The following is a 14,939-nucleotide window of genomic DNA, read 5'->3' on the forward strand; positions in this document are numbered from 1 at the left end:
GTTTTCATACTAAACAACACATTTATATACCAGTGCTATTTAGTCCTTGAATTTATATGTGCAGGTTTGAGACTCAATTACAGGGAGCAACACTTGATTGAATCTCTGTTAGAATTCTTTACAACATTCTCGCCAATACCGTTAGTTTTATTCCTTGCCGTACTCTGCAGATCTAGTCTCGAGAGAACTTATTGACTCTCCAGATATCTGAATAAATGCTACACTAACAACTATAATCTTTGTCGTGTAAATCAATAGGAAACATGGCGGTTATTAAGAAGCAGGAATATGTCTCCGTCGTAAGGCAAATCATAGCAGAAGCGCCGTAGAAGGTAAGGCCCTTCGTCGACCTGAGAACACCATGGGGCGTACTAGAATGCTTACATGTCTTCTCAAATTCTTTAATCAAAAATAGAACGAAAACGGAGGTAGAATTTTAGCATATTTATTCGCCACAGACGTTAGCTTACAGGAGAGAGCACGGCAAAGTCTCTCACTCCGGAAGAAAGCAATGCGTTCACTCGAAGGCCACAGCCACAAAAAGGCAGTCGTTGTAGACAAGGTCGTTCTTCTCAATAAGCTTCCAGCTAACTTTCTCCGTTAGTACTGCATTCTGTTGTACATCCGGCTCGGGTCTTTTAAAGCAATCCGGTTCCGGATCAGCAGAGGCCTTGATTGGCACCTGGATGTCGTTGACGTCCTTCTTGACGTGCGTGATTTTCAGCTTCAGTTGCTTCGCGAATGGCCAATCAACAACGTCGTCCTTATCCCCGACGCAAAGCGTGAATATGAAAGCGACGTTGGCGATCTTGTTCCAGGACCTCTCGAACTTGCAGGACAAAGTGAACGAGTAGCCTTGTAGCATGCGGGGCTGCTCAAGAGTCAGCAGTGGTTCGTGGGCCTTGCGCATGCTGTCCACTCCCTGGAACTTGCAGATGGTCGCCATGCCTGCGCAGTCGGCAAGCGATAGCCGGGTCACGGAAGTGCTCAACGACAGTCAGAACTTCAGCAAAGACCGCGATGAGCTTAAAAGAATGCCTGGAGAGGAATGAATTGAAACTACGATTTTCGCTCTCTACTGGAGAAATGGGACGTTCACTGAATAGAAACAATGAAGGACTAGAGCCTGACGCCCTCTGTTGCAACCTTTCACTGAAGAAACATAAATGCGGGGCTTCACTAGGCGCTACACAGGGGTGAATTGACAGCTCGATTTTAGTTCTTTGCTGGACAAATATGACGTGCGCTGAATAGAACCAATGAAGGACTAGTGCCTGACACCCTTTGTTACAGCCCTGCATTCAATGAAAGCCCTGATATTCTTCAAAAATATTTATGGCTCGTAAAGGCGTTTTTGTTTTATGCTGTTTTCGCAAATACCTCGTGTCACTAAATGTTATACTGCAATACTTTAACAGAATTTTCGCTTCAAACATTTCCTTTATATGAGGAACAAAAGAGTGCACCCCCATTGAATAGTGTGGATTTCGTTTCTGAGCTCGAAGTTACGCGACATTCTCAAGGATGGTGTTCTCTATTCTCGGCTGCATCGACATCATGGGAAACACGAACAGCCCTTAAGAAAACGCTCTTTTACGGTACTGGATACAAAGAAACTATCGCTATATGTGATAAGAGTTTGAGCGTCATCTTTTAAGGGCGTCCGTGTACACATGCGCACAATTTTTTTTTAAACTCGGAAGCTAGGAAGAACCTTAATACCATCGCCGTTTGGAGGCGCGGACTGGAATCAAGCGGTGTAATAGGCAGGCCCCACGAAGAAGTGTAGACAGTACCCTTCAATCCGTGGTTCCACATTTAGGCAGATAAAGTTATTAGGCTTTCTATATTTCCGTGTTTCGACACGAAAATTACAGGAAGTGCGACTTGCGGCCACAAGGCAGAAAGACCACACAAGTGGCTACGGACAAGAGTAGGAGCCTAGCATGTTCCTGCATGAAAATAGCCTAGATGGCTTTACATCTAGTACACCGCCATCTGCAACTTATGTATCTTGGCACACCTTCGAATTTAAAATTAAAAACCCCACGCTTTCCGGTATGCGTTTTAAGGAGGTTGTCATATGTACGGGGGCTGGCCTGCGACTGATGACAGCTGGTCATATGACATAGCTTTATGATCACGTCATCCTTCACGATGGCCCTGAGATCTTGGGAGGCTACGTTAGAAGAGTGTAAAACGTTCGTCAAGACTTCTACAAAATCCACTAAAAAGACCCTTACATACTGGACTTCATGTTTTTCAAGGAAACACACCTCGCATAAACTCTCATTGCCTGCAGGATTAAGACTTATTACGGATTAAGGATTAAGACAAACCTGACAGGGTTAAGACAAGGATGAAGACAGGACAGGATTAAGTCGGGACATGATTGAGACAGGATTAAGACAGGATTAATATTAAGATTAAGACAGGATTAATATTAAGGTTAAGACAGGATTAAGACAAACCTGACTCCCTGCTGGACCAGCTGATACGATGCAGCGACGTATCCGTCGGGGACCGTTGTGGGTCCAGGGCGTCCAGGAAGCTGGCCAGCGTGTTGGCCTTGTGTTGGAGCGCGGCGATCTTGGCGTCTCCCGTCGGGTCGCTGAGCAGGGCCCCCTTGAGCCCCTCCCGGATGTCCCTGAGCGCCGCGGCGAGGCGGCCGGCTTCGGTCATGTCGAAGCTCACTCTTCCGTCGGACGACTTGTATCCAGAACTGGTTGTCGGGAGGGACATTTCAAAATAAGTTGCCATTATTCACTGAACTGAATAATAACTTTTAGGGGTGACTATCTGAGTGATTTAAATGATGAGGGCAGCGTTAAGAGATGAAAAAAGGCGCCGTGTTTTAGGCAGGTTGGTTAAAGTAGAGGGGATTGTCTCGGACCGGTCATGTATAATTTGCAGAACAGGTCTTGAAGCATGGACGAATTTGGTTGACATGCTCAAGTCATTCAGAATAGTAGACATAGGCCCAAAGTGATAGAGACATAGCGTTTTGTGAGTGTCCTACTTTGGTGCCTGTCTCGACTGCGATGCACGGTTTAACATGGCAGAGTAGATAGCCTACAATCTGTTAGGGTAACAGAGTGGACTCCGAGGAAAAGGTAACCTAGCGTGTGGCGGCGGAGACTCAGGTAAAAAGATGACATTAATAAACTTGAGTGAATAATGTACCTGCAACATGTACGGGACCGTACTAATTTAACGGGCCTCTAGAATTCCACCTCCAAAGAAATTCAACCGCCGCGGCCGGTTTTGATCCCGGCCGCGGCGGTTGAATTTCTTTGGAGGTGGAATTCTAGAGGTCCGTGTACTGTGCGATGTCAGTGCACGTTAAAGAACCCCAGGTGGTCGAAATTTCCGGAGCCCTCCACAACGGCGTCTCTCATAGCCTTAGTCGCTTTGGGACGTTAAACCTGATAAACCATAAACCATAATTTAACGTCGACGGGAAAGACCTTCCTAATCCCACCAGTAGTTTAAAACAACCTCTACTTAACTCTAAATATAGGGAAAAGTGGAATCTGTAAGCACGGTTTGCTCCAATAATAATAATGTGCAACGTTTTTGGAGACTGGAGCTAACATCACCTGACTCAGAGCCATACATGCAAAGCCGTTCGCCAGCAAGCACTGTTGGTGGTTACCTGGCGCCTTTGCTGTCTTACACTCTGAGCACGAATGCATTTATATGGGAGAAAAAGGGGGGTAAGCTGCCCTTTAGCGCACTCCCTTTCATAAAATGGAGTGTATTAGAGGACAGCTTTACTCCCTTTTTCATTCCTTTCTGTTTAGAGTGTATCATCGACTGTTGGTCAAGCAACTTCGCGTTACCTAGCCACATTCAGATCAGCCATAAAGAAGGACTGTCTTTTCTTTAGGTGGGGGGGGGGGGGGGGGGGGAAGGGCCAAGTGAAGGCATTCGCTACTTCAAGAACTTCAAGGACCTTAACAAAGACCACGAACGTTTAATTTATGGCGCCAATTACAATACAACATTCGAGATACTTCTCACCGACAATTCTGCATTAACCTACCCGAGACCGACGCCTTTGCACTTCTGGTAATGCTTCAGGATATTCTTGCGGACGACTTGTCCCTCGCACTTGGAGCATAGCACCCAGCCGTACAAGCAGTCCACCACGAAGTGCTGTTCGAGTTCGGTCATCTTGCCGGTGAACGTGCATCCCACGTTGTCCTCCGTGCAGTTAAAACAGCGCACCTTCCGCTCTCCCAGGTCCCGCATAGCAAATGGAAGCGACTGGACGTCCTCGCCGAGGAAGCTGGCGCCCTCTATGGGACACTGGCCGCCCGCGTCAATGGCCTGGTTCTCGCAGACCTCGCACAGCACGTGGGTGCACGGTAGGAGGCGCACCACGGAAGCCACGACTCCGCATAGGCGGCAGACACGGATTCTCGGGAGCGGCTCGACAAACCGAAGTGTCCGCCACTCGAGGAAGTCCCCGAACCCGGTCATCCTGTACTGGTAATACGTCTCCGTGGACGCCATATATCCGGAATCAGGAGCTCTCCGGGCCGTCGGGTTCAGTTCCACCCTCCAATCGAAGGACTAAAAGAAATTTGAATTTAGATTTTACAGCGATATCATCATCATCAGCAGCAGCAGCAGCATCATCAGCCTGACTACACCCACTGCCGGGCAAAGGCCTCTCCCATGTCTCTCCAATTAACCCTGTCCTTTGACAGTTGCGGCCACTGTAACCCCGCAAACTTCTTAATCTCATCCGCCCACCTAACTTTCTGCCGTCCCCTGCTACGTTTGCCTTCTCTTGGAATCCACTCCGTTACCCTTAAGGACCACCGGTTATCTCGCCTTCGCATTACATGCCCTGCCCAAGCCCACTTCTTCCTCTTGATTTTGACTAGGATATTATTAACGCGCATTTGTTCCCTCACCCACTCCGCCCTCTTCCGATCTCTTAACGTTACACCTATCATTTTTCTTTCCATAGCTCGCTGTGTTGCCCTTAACTTAAGCTGAACCCTCTTTGTTAGCCTCCACGCTTCTGTCCCATAGGTGAGTACTGGTAAGATACAGCTGTTGTATACTTTTCTGGCACTGAAGCCGCAAAGAAATAAGTAACCTTTCCAGGTGAAACACTGTAGTATTTAAAGAGGCGTACTGCGTCAGCGATATACCTAAGCATGAAATGTACACGGGACGTCGGCAGATTTCACGAACTTCGGGCTCGTGGACAGGACAAAGTTGCACAACTGGGGAAGATCGACATCGCTTTCTTTCTGCTTAAACAATAATACGAAGCCTGGAAGGATTAAGAACCAGCTTTCCAAATATTACACAGTAATTAAGAGTATCAGTTCCCAAAGAGAAAACAGGCTACGTCATGCATGTTCTCTTACTGCAGCATGTCCAACATTCTTGGGAGAATATTTTTAATATTGAAAAACTGTAAGGTATACTGTTACGGAAATATCGAAGTTAATGGTTCATTCTTCCGATGGCAGTAAAATCTGTCCTGAATTGCTTGCATCGATCAATAATGAATGCCACAGAAAACCAATAAGAGCAAAAGAAATCGAAGCCTTCTGACGTGATATCTACGGATGTATTGATTGTTATAGTGAAACCCTAGAATACATGAAAAAATTGCTTTCGTAAATACTTTCCCGTTCAAAAATGTTTTTGCCAGAAGTGGGGGGTATGAGGCAACCGTGATATCAGAAATGCCGCTGAAGCCGCAAATAATTAAGTAACATTTCCAGGTGAAACACCAGTATTTAAAGAGGCGTACTGCGTCAACTCGCGATGGTTTTATTCTTTATTGCTAGTGGTTTATTGAAAAAATCTGAATGACTGAGCCTAGGTTGATCTGTCTTAGATGTTTAGAAGTTAACCTAGTTTCTTGATTTCATTTGCACATTAATATCTTTCTGAAGCGGCGACAAGTTTCATGAAATCGAAAATGCATAGGTCCACCACGACGAAATGCTGAACGGAACTTTCAGAACTTTCTTCTCTTCACTTAGTTTCGTACGGAGTTTTCATGTGAAACTTTCATGAAAGCTTACGAAAGAACTTTCGTGTATTCAAGTCTAGCTTTTTCGGACAAAAATTTCGAATACTGGCTTGTTCGGTAATATCCTGTTATGGATATATTGAAGGCAATGTTCCATTCTCTCGACGCGTAACAAGATCTTTCTTTTAAAGTTTTTCCATCACTCGCACCGAGCAATTGAGACTGCCATAGAAAACCAATGAGAAACGATTATGACGAAAGCAAAAACGTTAAAAGCAAAAAAAGTGGAAGCCTGCCGAAAGGACATCTGAGGATACGTTGATTGTTATTCTAAAATCTTACAACATTTGAAAAAATTGCGTTCATAAACCCTTGCCTGTTGAAAAATGCTTTTGTCCAGAATTGTTGGGTACGAATTTCGCCCCGCATTTTCGTTCCTCAGGTATTCCGGGGTCGAGATAACGCACTTTCAGGTTAAGTTCAGCGAGTATTAGCGCTCTCCGAATCGCACTAGAATTGCACCAGTTGTGCTAGGGTAAGGCTTCATAATAACCGATACGACGGCGACAACTCTTAAAAGAACACGGTCTCTCGTTGTCGTCTGCACATTGCCGATTCGGAACTTAATTCTTGGCCAGCTGCACAACGACCTATTTTAGGGCTCTTGCGATTGTTCGAGTAAGCGTGGTATCAAGCAGCACATGAACACAAGGCGATAAAGCTTCGCACTTCGGGATTGCTTGCAAAAGCTGATAAAGGTGGGCTTAGGGTATAACGTCAACTGACGGGACGCCCTACAGTTGAAGTGGAAGGGCGTTTATTCATGGTTCTGATACCTGCAAAAACGCGCTTTTCTGCGAGGAGTTTAACTTCATGACAAAACGTCTGCTGTTTTGTTACGCAGGCCCACCGAGCCGGAGTACCCGGGTTCGAACCCGGCGGCGGCGGCCGCGTTTCGATGGAGGCGAAACGCAATAGGCGCCCGTGTGCTGTGCGATGTCAGTGCAGGTTAAAGACCCCAGGTGGTCGAAATTATTCCTGAGACCTCCACTACGGCACCTTTCTCCTTTCACTCCCACCTTTATTCCTTCTTTTACGGCGCGTTTCGGGAGTCCACCGAGATAATATGTGAGAGAGTTACTGCAGCATTTCATTTCCTCAAAACCATTTTTCATGTTTTCATCAGTTTAGTATTAATATGCTATTGTTAGTACACGTAACGTTAGCCCTAAATAGTTATTCGTATATATGTCGTCGTACTTAACTAATATTTGCATGTTACTTATCGTTATAATGCTGTAGATAGTCGTAAAACGCTAGCCGTATACAGATTGTCGCACCTAATAACCTACGCGTTATTTGAAAATAGCTTATTTTAATTACATGGACACTTTTTTTTTTGGCATAGCATTGTCAGTGATGTAGCGCATCAGAGTTCAGCTAGAAAGGCCGAATAGCACGCTAGTTAACTATGACTGAATAGTTAACTTTTTAAATATTACTGCAGGGCTCCTTAATTATTGAGAGGCATGTAGCCCACCATAACTGATACCCATATCAGTCTTTACAATTTCGAAAACGCGGTTACCCTCGGCGCTGCGGCCAAAAAAATTTAGCTACATCGCACCAAAATACACGCGCTTTCGAGAAGCTTGCAGGCAAAGTAACCTCTCCAGTGTACGCAACTCGTTGAAATAGCCAAAATTTGTTCGGCCACAGCGCCGAGGGTACCGCATTTTCAACATTCTAAAAACTGATATGGATATTACTTACGATGGGCTACACGCCTCTACGTAATTAAAGAGCCCAGCAGTAATAGTTAAAAGTTGACTATTCGATATTAGTTAACCACCCTGATAGTTAGCAAGTATTAGTTGTATTCTGATGCGCTATTTGCTGGCAACAGTGGTCTTCTTACTCAAAAAACCTATTTTAAAATTTGTATAAAGTCTTAATTGAAACACTCAGCATAACTAATTGTTACACCAGCTAGTTATGTACAGTCAAGGTCAATAGTCTTCGGGCCACATGTTTTGCTCTTGATCCGCGTAGTGTAGCGACAAGAGTTTTCACCTTACAGAAATTTGCAGCTTTACGGTTGCCCCGAATACGCCATTACAACATTGAAAGGCAAATCCTTTGGTCTGAAGACTTTTGATGGGAGTGTACAAGTCTTAGAACACAAGTGAAAAAAAAAAGTTACATGTGGTCTATTTTGAGCTTTAGACCACGCGTAACCAATGGTTACCAAGCTCTCCTTTAGCGAGGTGTCAGATTGCAGCCATCATTTTTATCTGTTTGTTTTTCAGCACTATCTGTATGAAAAACTTTATCCTAGATTATCGGCGTCGGGATAGAAAACTGCACCCCCCCCCTCCATTATTCAGGTTGGTTTGGTTTGGTTTATGGGGTTTAACGTCCCAAAGCGACTCAGGCTATGAGAGACGCCGTAGTGAAGGGTCTCCGAAAATTTCGACCACCAGGGGTTCTTTAACGTGCACTGACATCGCACAGCACACGGGCCTCTAGAATTTCTCCTCCAACTGAATTCATGCTATCTAAGTTTATTTAAGATAATGTTATCTGAGCTCACCTATCGGTACACAAAAGTCAGGAACGTAGGCAGTGCCTCATAATAATGCGCCATCCCTGGTCACCTTGCCCAGGTATCCCTAAGAGTGAGCGCATCAAGGTCTCAAAATTAATCAACACGACCAGTCGCGGTGTCTCCATCGCTGCGGCGTTCTGCTACTGAACACAATGTCATAGCTTCGATGTCGGCTACGGTGACCACATTTATATGGAAGCGGAATGCAAAACACACTCATGCATAGAAATTTCGGTCGGTCGGTCGGTCGGTCGGTCGGTCGGTCGGTCGGTCGGTCGGTCGGTCGGTCGGTCGGTCGGTCGGTCGGTCGGTCGGTCGGTCGGTCGGTCGGTCGGTCGGTCGGTCGGTCGGTCGGTCGGTCGGTCGGTCGGTCGGTCGGTCGGTCGGTCGGTCGGTCGGTCGGTCGGTCGGTCGGTCGGTCGGTCGGTCGGTCGGTCGGTCGGTCGGTCGGTCGGTCGGTCGGTCGGTCGGTCGGTCGGTCGGTCGGTCGGTCGGTCGGTCGGTCGGTCGGTCGGTCGGTCGGTCGGTCGGTCGGTCGGTCGGTCGGTCGGTCGGTCGGTCGGTCGGTCGGTCGGTCGGTCGGTCGGTCGGTCGGTCGGTCGGTCGGTCGGTCGGTCGGTCGGTCGGTCGGTCGGTCGGTCGGTCGGTCGGTCGGTCGGTCGGTCGGTCGGTCGGTCGGTCGGTCGGTCGGTCGGTCGGTCGGTCGGTCGGTCGGTCGGTCGGTCGGTCGGTCGGTCGGTCGGTCGGTCGGTCGGTCGGTCGGTCGGTCGGTCGGTCGGTCGGTCGGTCATATTAAGCTGCCCGAAAGAGCTATGTATAGCACAATGCCGATTTTACTCTCTTTTTTTTCTTGGAGGGGTAAGGGCGCAAAAAAAAACATATGACTTGACCTCTGCGGTCTACGTTTGATCTCCTGTGATCTGCTCTCGAGAGCTGTCTACATATTGTTCAATAAGGCAGTATCACAGCATGAGTATCATAGCTGTTTTCGTTATATTTCCGCACTTATGCTCTCCGCTTCGGAATGGTAAGTGGCCAGGGTGGCCAAATAGGTGCCTGCTAGAGTCGTTCACTCGCAAATGCCTTCTGCGCTTTCATCTCTTGCCAGGATTAAAAATATACACAACGTTCTTACCCCAACAGCCACATCATGACGGAATGTTAATGCAAATAACGTCCAGACCGAACGTGCTGATCGGCAGTAAAGACAGCGATGCTAACTTGAGGCGGGAGAGCCCGGCTTATAATGTTTTGCCTCGTCCTACACGTATACCAGAACGCGCGAAAGGCAATCAAGGCGCACAGTAGCCATATCTGCTATCGATCGCCCGTTTCACTAATTTAGAGTACTTGCGTGCGAGTTTCACTTTCAAAAGCGCGGCCTCCAGCAACCACCGAAAAACACAGGCATCGGTTTTAGTTGATGCTCACGCTTCCCTAAACCTACGTCCCCTCGCTTGCACAAACCTTTCTCAATTGCCATGCATTTGAACGTAAGCTCAGCAAATATTAATGCTCACCCAAGCGCAGGGGTCACCCGTAAGCGTATATCCACGATTAAATCCTTCGTACCTCTTGCGAACGTTTGGAGTTACGTCCGCTGTGGGAGAACTCGAATGCACACGTCTCTCACGGCACCACTCCTATTTGTAGCATGGCTGCGTAGGAAGCTAGGCGTCGTGGTATACGTCAGCTATAAGCGCTCGTCGACTGTCCTGGGAAGTACGGACCTTGACGGCACGGGCGATAGAACCTGTGTATACGGGTTTATCTTAGCCAAGCGTGCTCCTTTAGGAGATAGGGACGATGCTGTGGGCGGTCAAGAGTCAAGATAAGAAGAGAAGGTAGGAGAAAATGCATCGAACACCGAGCCGCGCTCTGGGCGGTTGCGTAAAAACAAAAGAAATTCTGATAATGCGTACACTTTGAGACCATATTGCTCGCATGCCTGCAAAGGACATGCGATACGGGAGGTATTCCTGGAGACAAAGCCGTGAAGTTTCTGGATAATAGGCGTCGGAGGCAGGGGCGTATACTGGGATTGACTGGTGTTGCACTGAGGCGACGCTTAGGGTTGGTTTTATGAGGTTTAACGTCCCAAAGCGACTCAGGCTATGAGGGACGGCGTAGTGAAGGGCTCCGGAAATTTCGACCACCTGGGGTTCTTTAACGTGTATCGACATCGCACAGTACACGGGCCTCTAGCATTTCCCCTCCATCGAAATGCGACCGCCGCGGCTAAGATCGAACCCGCGTCTTTCGGGTCAGCAGCCGAGCACCATAACCAATGAGCTACTGCGGAAGATTTGAGGTCGCGCTTAGTATAAACGTTTTAAAGACTCTAGCCTGCCTTTGAGGTGATTTTATTGTCTTTGGATTGCTGTGGCTGCCTTTGGATTTCGAACTCTACTAGATTCCTTCTCGTTCACTGAAAAGTGGATAATGGAAATAACTGCGCCTGTAATCCTCCCACCGAACGGTTAATCCGTGGAAAAACAAACTGCGACTGGTGTCCTTTGGCGGGGAGCTGCGAAGGGAGTAATGATTGCTCTTTGAAGGACAGATCTGCGAGTAAACATAGCTATTACGACAAAAGGTTGGTTGGTTTATGGGGTTTAACGTCCGAAAGCGACTGACAAAAGAATAACGCAGTACCCTTAGTCCTTTTCTGGATTTGAATGCTTGCATCTTATGAGGATCGAGCTTCATTTGAGGGCTTTCTGTGCTTTATAGGGGCTCCGAAGAAAATTTTAGGTTGGTTTGTACCGATGGGTTACAGCGTTTTAAGCACATAGGCGCTATGGTCAGTGAAAATGAAGCTTTTATAAACTAGAAAAGGGCAAGAAATGAAGTACAGGTGTCGCCACAGCCGCTATATTTTGCAGGCTAATTAACTGCGATGCATCGATACAGCTTTTTGAGCGCGGAACTCACTTTCTAGTAGAGTATGGCTGGCTGCGCAGCAGGCAGAGCTTTCTCATATCACTGACTGAATGCACAACCTCACAAAACCTCACTAAAGAAACAACCTCACAAAACTAACTCACACCTCCCCTACTAGCAGAGCTACTTGGGGAACTTGAGGAGACATACTTTCCACCTTTCCAACCCCCCCTCCACCCGAACTATCAAGGGCTTCCTAATGACTTTCTAAGTCAGCCTATCACTGAAGCAGAAGTAATCCAGAGCTTCAGAACATATGCTGCTGTGCCAACACTCTAAGGGGGCCAGGACCCCGTCAAGCTGTTTCCACAGCTTTTAGTCCTGGCTCCTCCTTTTCTTGTTAAAAGGAAATAAAGTTGAACTTGAACTTGAAATACCACCTCCGCTCCCGGACTCGATGGGATCACCAACAAAGCTTTACGTACCTTATACATCCCGTCCATACCAGCCTTAGCCGATTACATTAATGAATGCTGGCAACAAGGCAGCCTGCTGTCCCAATGGAAGGAAGCCAAAATGGTCTTCATCCCAAAACTAGGCAAACCGCTTGTACTTGCCAACTTCCGACCTATTTCTCTGGTCTCTTGTGTGGAAAAATTACTGGAACATGTAATTCACACGTGACTTTGCACGTACCTCGAGGAACGGGAGCTCCTGCCCAGCTGCATGTTTGGTTTCCGTCCGGGTCTCGCCACTCACAACGTATTCCTTCAACTAAAACACCTAATCCTTGATGTAAAAACTCCCGACACGCGCGTCATTCTTGGGATAGATCTCACACAAGCATGTCATAATGTAATGCACTCTGCGATTCTCGAAAACCTACAAACAGTACAAGCAGGCAGCCATGTGTATAACCACATAAGGGGCCTTCCTCAGCAACCGAATAGCAACTCTGACATTAGGCCCCAACACACTCCGGAATATCCAGCTCGGTGCTCGGGGAACCCCTCAAGGAGCGCTCGTTTTCCCGATCCTTTTTAACATTGTTCTGATTCATCTCCCCAGACAACTTTCTCAAATTCCAGACATGTACATTTCAGTCTCTATGCGGATGACATCCTGTCTGGGCATGCCGAGCCAGTGACTCCGCCATAGAGACCCATCTCCAGACAGCCCTTTACACTATCGATACACAAGGAGAGGCTTATCCTGCTCAGCCTCTAAATCCCAGCGCTTTCTCTACAATCCCAAATCCACTCACCTTCAGAGCCGACCTATTACTATGGCACTAGGCACACAGCTTATTCCCTTAGTAACACAAAACAGAGTGCTAGAAGTACGCTCTATTCCCATGGAACTCATGGAGATGTAATCACAGCCCTTCAGACTCACGCTCAAGAAACTACTCGACTCATTCGTCGTGTAGCACATCGAAGAGCAGAGCTTCACGAAAGAAACACCCTTCGCCTTACCTGAGCATACGTTACTAGCAGAGCCACATACGCTCTGCCCTACCCACCGCTCACAAGTAAAGAACGCAATCGTGTGAACGCTTTACCACGGAGTTGCACGAAAACAGCTTTACGCCTTCCTCTCGGCACCTGTACGCTTCGCCTACTCAAGACTGGAGCCCATAACAATTATGAATAACTCCGTGAGGCGACGCCCGCAGCCCAGACAGCCTGCCTCTCACGCACACCCAGCCGGTCGTGCACTACTCTCTTCTCTACACATATCACCAATAGGCTTTCCTTTGTAGCCTGTTAAGAGTGGACAACGTGGTCCTGAGAGCCGGGTGTCTCTCATCGCAAAGCAAGGGATATGACGAGGCCGGGCGCCGGCGGCAGAAGCATTGACGACGACGGACGGGGTTGTTGCACTCCAAATCACCGAACCTCCGAACCGATCGAAGGGCGCTGTGTCCCACGGACCTGGGAGAAATTACTGTCAGACGAGTGTCGTCGTTAGGCAAAGATGCGGCGACAGCTTGCGACAGCAGCGGCAACGGTGAACGCAGAGATGCACAGCAGCACGGCGGAAGCAGCGGTATACGTTGGCCGAGTCGGCCTTCGGGTCACCGGACTGGATGATGCTACGCAAGGTCACGCTGAGCGAGGCTGCTAATTGAAAGACGCTGTGTCGAAGGAGTCTCGTGCTTCGGCCATCCGGCGGGGGAGTTCGAGAAGGTTCAACAACCTGCGAGAAGACTGCGGGATTCTGCTTTCCCACGGAGGCAACGCACAGAAAACTTGCGGCAGTGGTCAAGGTGACGCATCTGTGTTTGATGACTGTCTTCCCCTTCTCATCCCCCGAGCTGTGAGAGAGCGAGAGAGCTTCAGCACCGCCCCTGCCGTGGGTGGTACCGCCAGCGTCATCAATGGCCCATCCGATTGGACAACGTTATTCGAACCAAGTTCCCCAGTCAGGGATCTGGGGAACGCGAACCGTATTTAACGGGATGTTGTTGTGTGATCGGAACATTGCATTGCATTCGATTCGTTTCTCATCTGTAAATATGTAGAATAAACCCTTCTGTACAGTTTCCTCGATAACGCAGTCCGACATCGTCATTCGGAGCCGGTACCTGCGAGGCTAAACGAGTTAGTCATCTCCAGGACCCCTCCGTCTTCAACTCTGGTTCCAGCGGTGGGTGTGTGGCCCCGTTCTCAACAAGCCGTATGGCTGGGCTTGGGTGGATGCCAATGAGTAATTGCTCCCTTATTACAAATTTACTTCACCTTGGGGGATTCCCCTAAACATTTGACCATCACCAATAGGACTCTCACCGGGAGGCACCCCACTCGCTCCTGCAATTCGATCCAAAATTCTAGAAATCACTCTCCCTAAAAACCTGCACCCAGTAAGGGACGGAAGCCGCAGAACAGCGAGGACGCAAGCCTTACACAGGCAATCTGGAGAAGACCCCAGTGTAGCCTATGTCGACGCGGCCACCTATTCAATCGGTCATCGCTAAGTACTAGTCGTCGCAAACAATCATGCAAAACTTCGCACTGCTGGCTGCGGATATATTAATTGTTATAGCGAAATCTTGCATTGTATGGAAAAAAATGAGTTCATAAACGGTTTCCTGCTGAAAAATGCTTTTGTCCAGAATTGCTGTGCATGAAGTATTCGATTGCAATTTCCTTAGAATGACCCATTCCTCCCTGTTTATGGTTTTGTGCGGTTCGGCGTATATTTTCCTCGTTAATCTCAAATGATGAAGTCAATTCCTATTGCTTAATAGCTGTTCTGAATAATTATGTTCCTGAGAATGTTGGGGAACCCGGAATAATGGCGCGCGGGCAGCGGCGTGAGCGCCTTCATCTCCAACATATGCAGAATGTCCTGGAGTCCATATTACTGTGGATTTAAAGTCTGTATGTTTATGCCATTGCTTCAGAGGCAACAACAACGACAACAAAGTCTGCATCTATT

The 14,939-nt window shown here is 47.9% G+C and overlaps 1 protein-coding gene across 2 annotated transcripts; it reads right to left on the minus strand.

Moving 5' to 3' along the window:
• Positions 1 to 429: 429 nt before the first annotated feature.
• On the minus strand, positions 430 to 10,316 carry LOC149335689 (uncharacterized). Of its 2 annotated transcripts, none has more exons than XM_089553863.1 (4): positions 10,188 to 10,316; positions 4,046 to 4,578; positions 2,472 to 2,722; positions 430 to 948 (listed from the first exon to the last, which is right to left on the minus strand). In XM_089553863.1, the coding sequence occupies exons 2-4, from the start codon at positions 4,516 to 4,518 to the stop codon at positions 518 to 520; spliced, it is 1,155 nt and encodes a 384-aa protein (XP_089409989.1). In that variant the 5' UTR covers positions 4,519 to 4,578; positions 10,188 to 10,316; the 3' UTR covers positions 430 to 517. The 2 variants fall into 2 exon arrangements, with proteins under 2 accessions (XP_089409989.1, XP_089409987.1); XM_089553861.1 differs by having other exon boundaries at positions 10,136 to 10,278.
• Positions 10,317 to 14,939: the final 4,623 nt, after the last annotated feature.

The sequence above is a fragment of the Amblyomma mixtum genome, chromosome 7 (assembly GCF_055824585.1).
Source record: "Amblyomma mixtum isolate Tamu chromosome 7, ASM5582458v1, whole genome shotgun sequence".
Taxonomy (NCBI): domain Eukaryota; kingdom Metazoa; phylum Arthropoda; class Arachnida; order Ixodida; family Ixodidae; genus Amblyomma; species Amblyomma mixtum.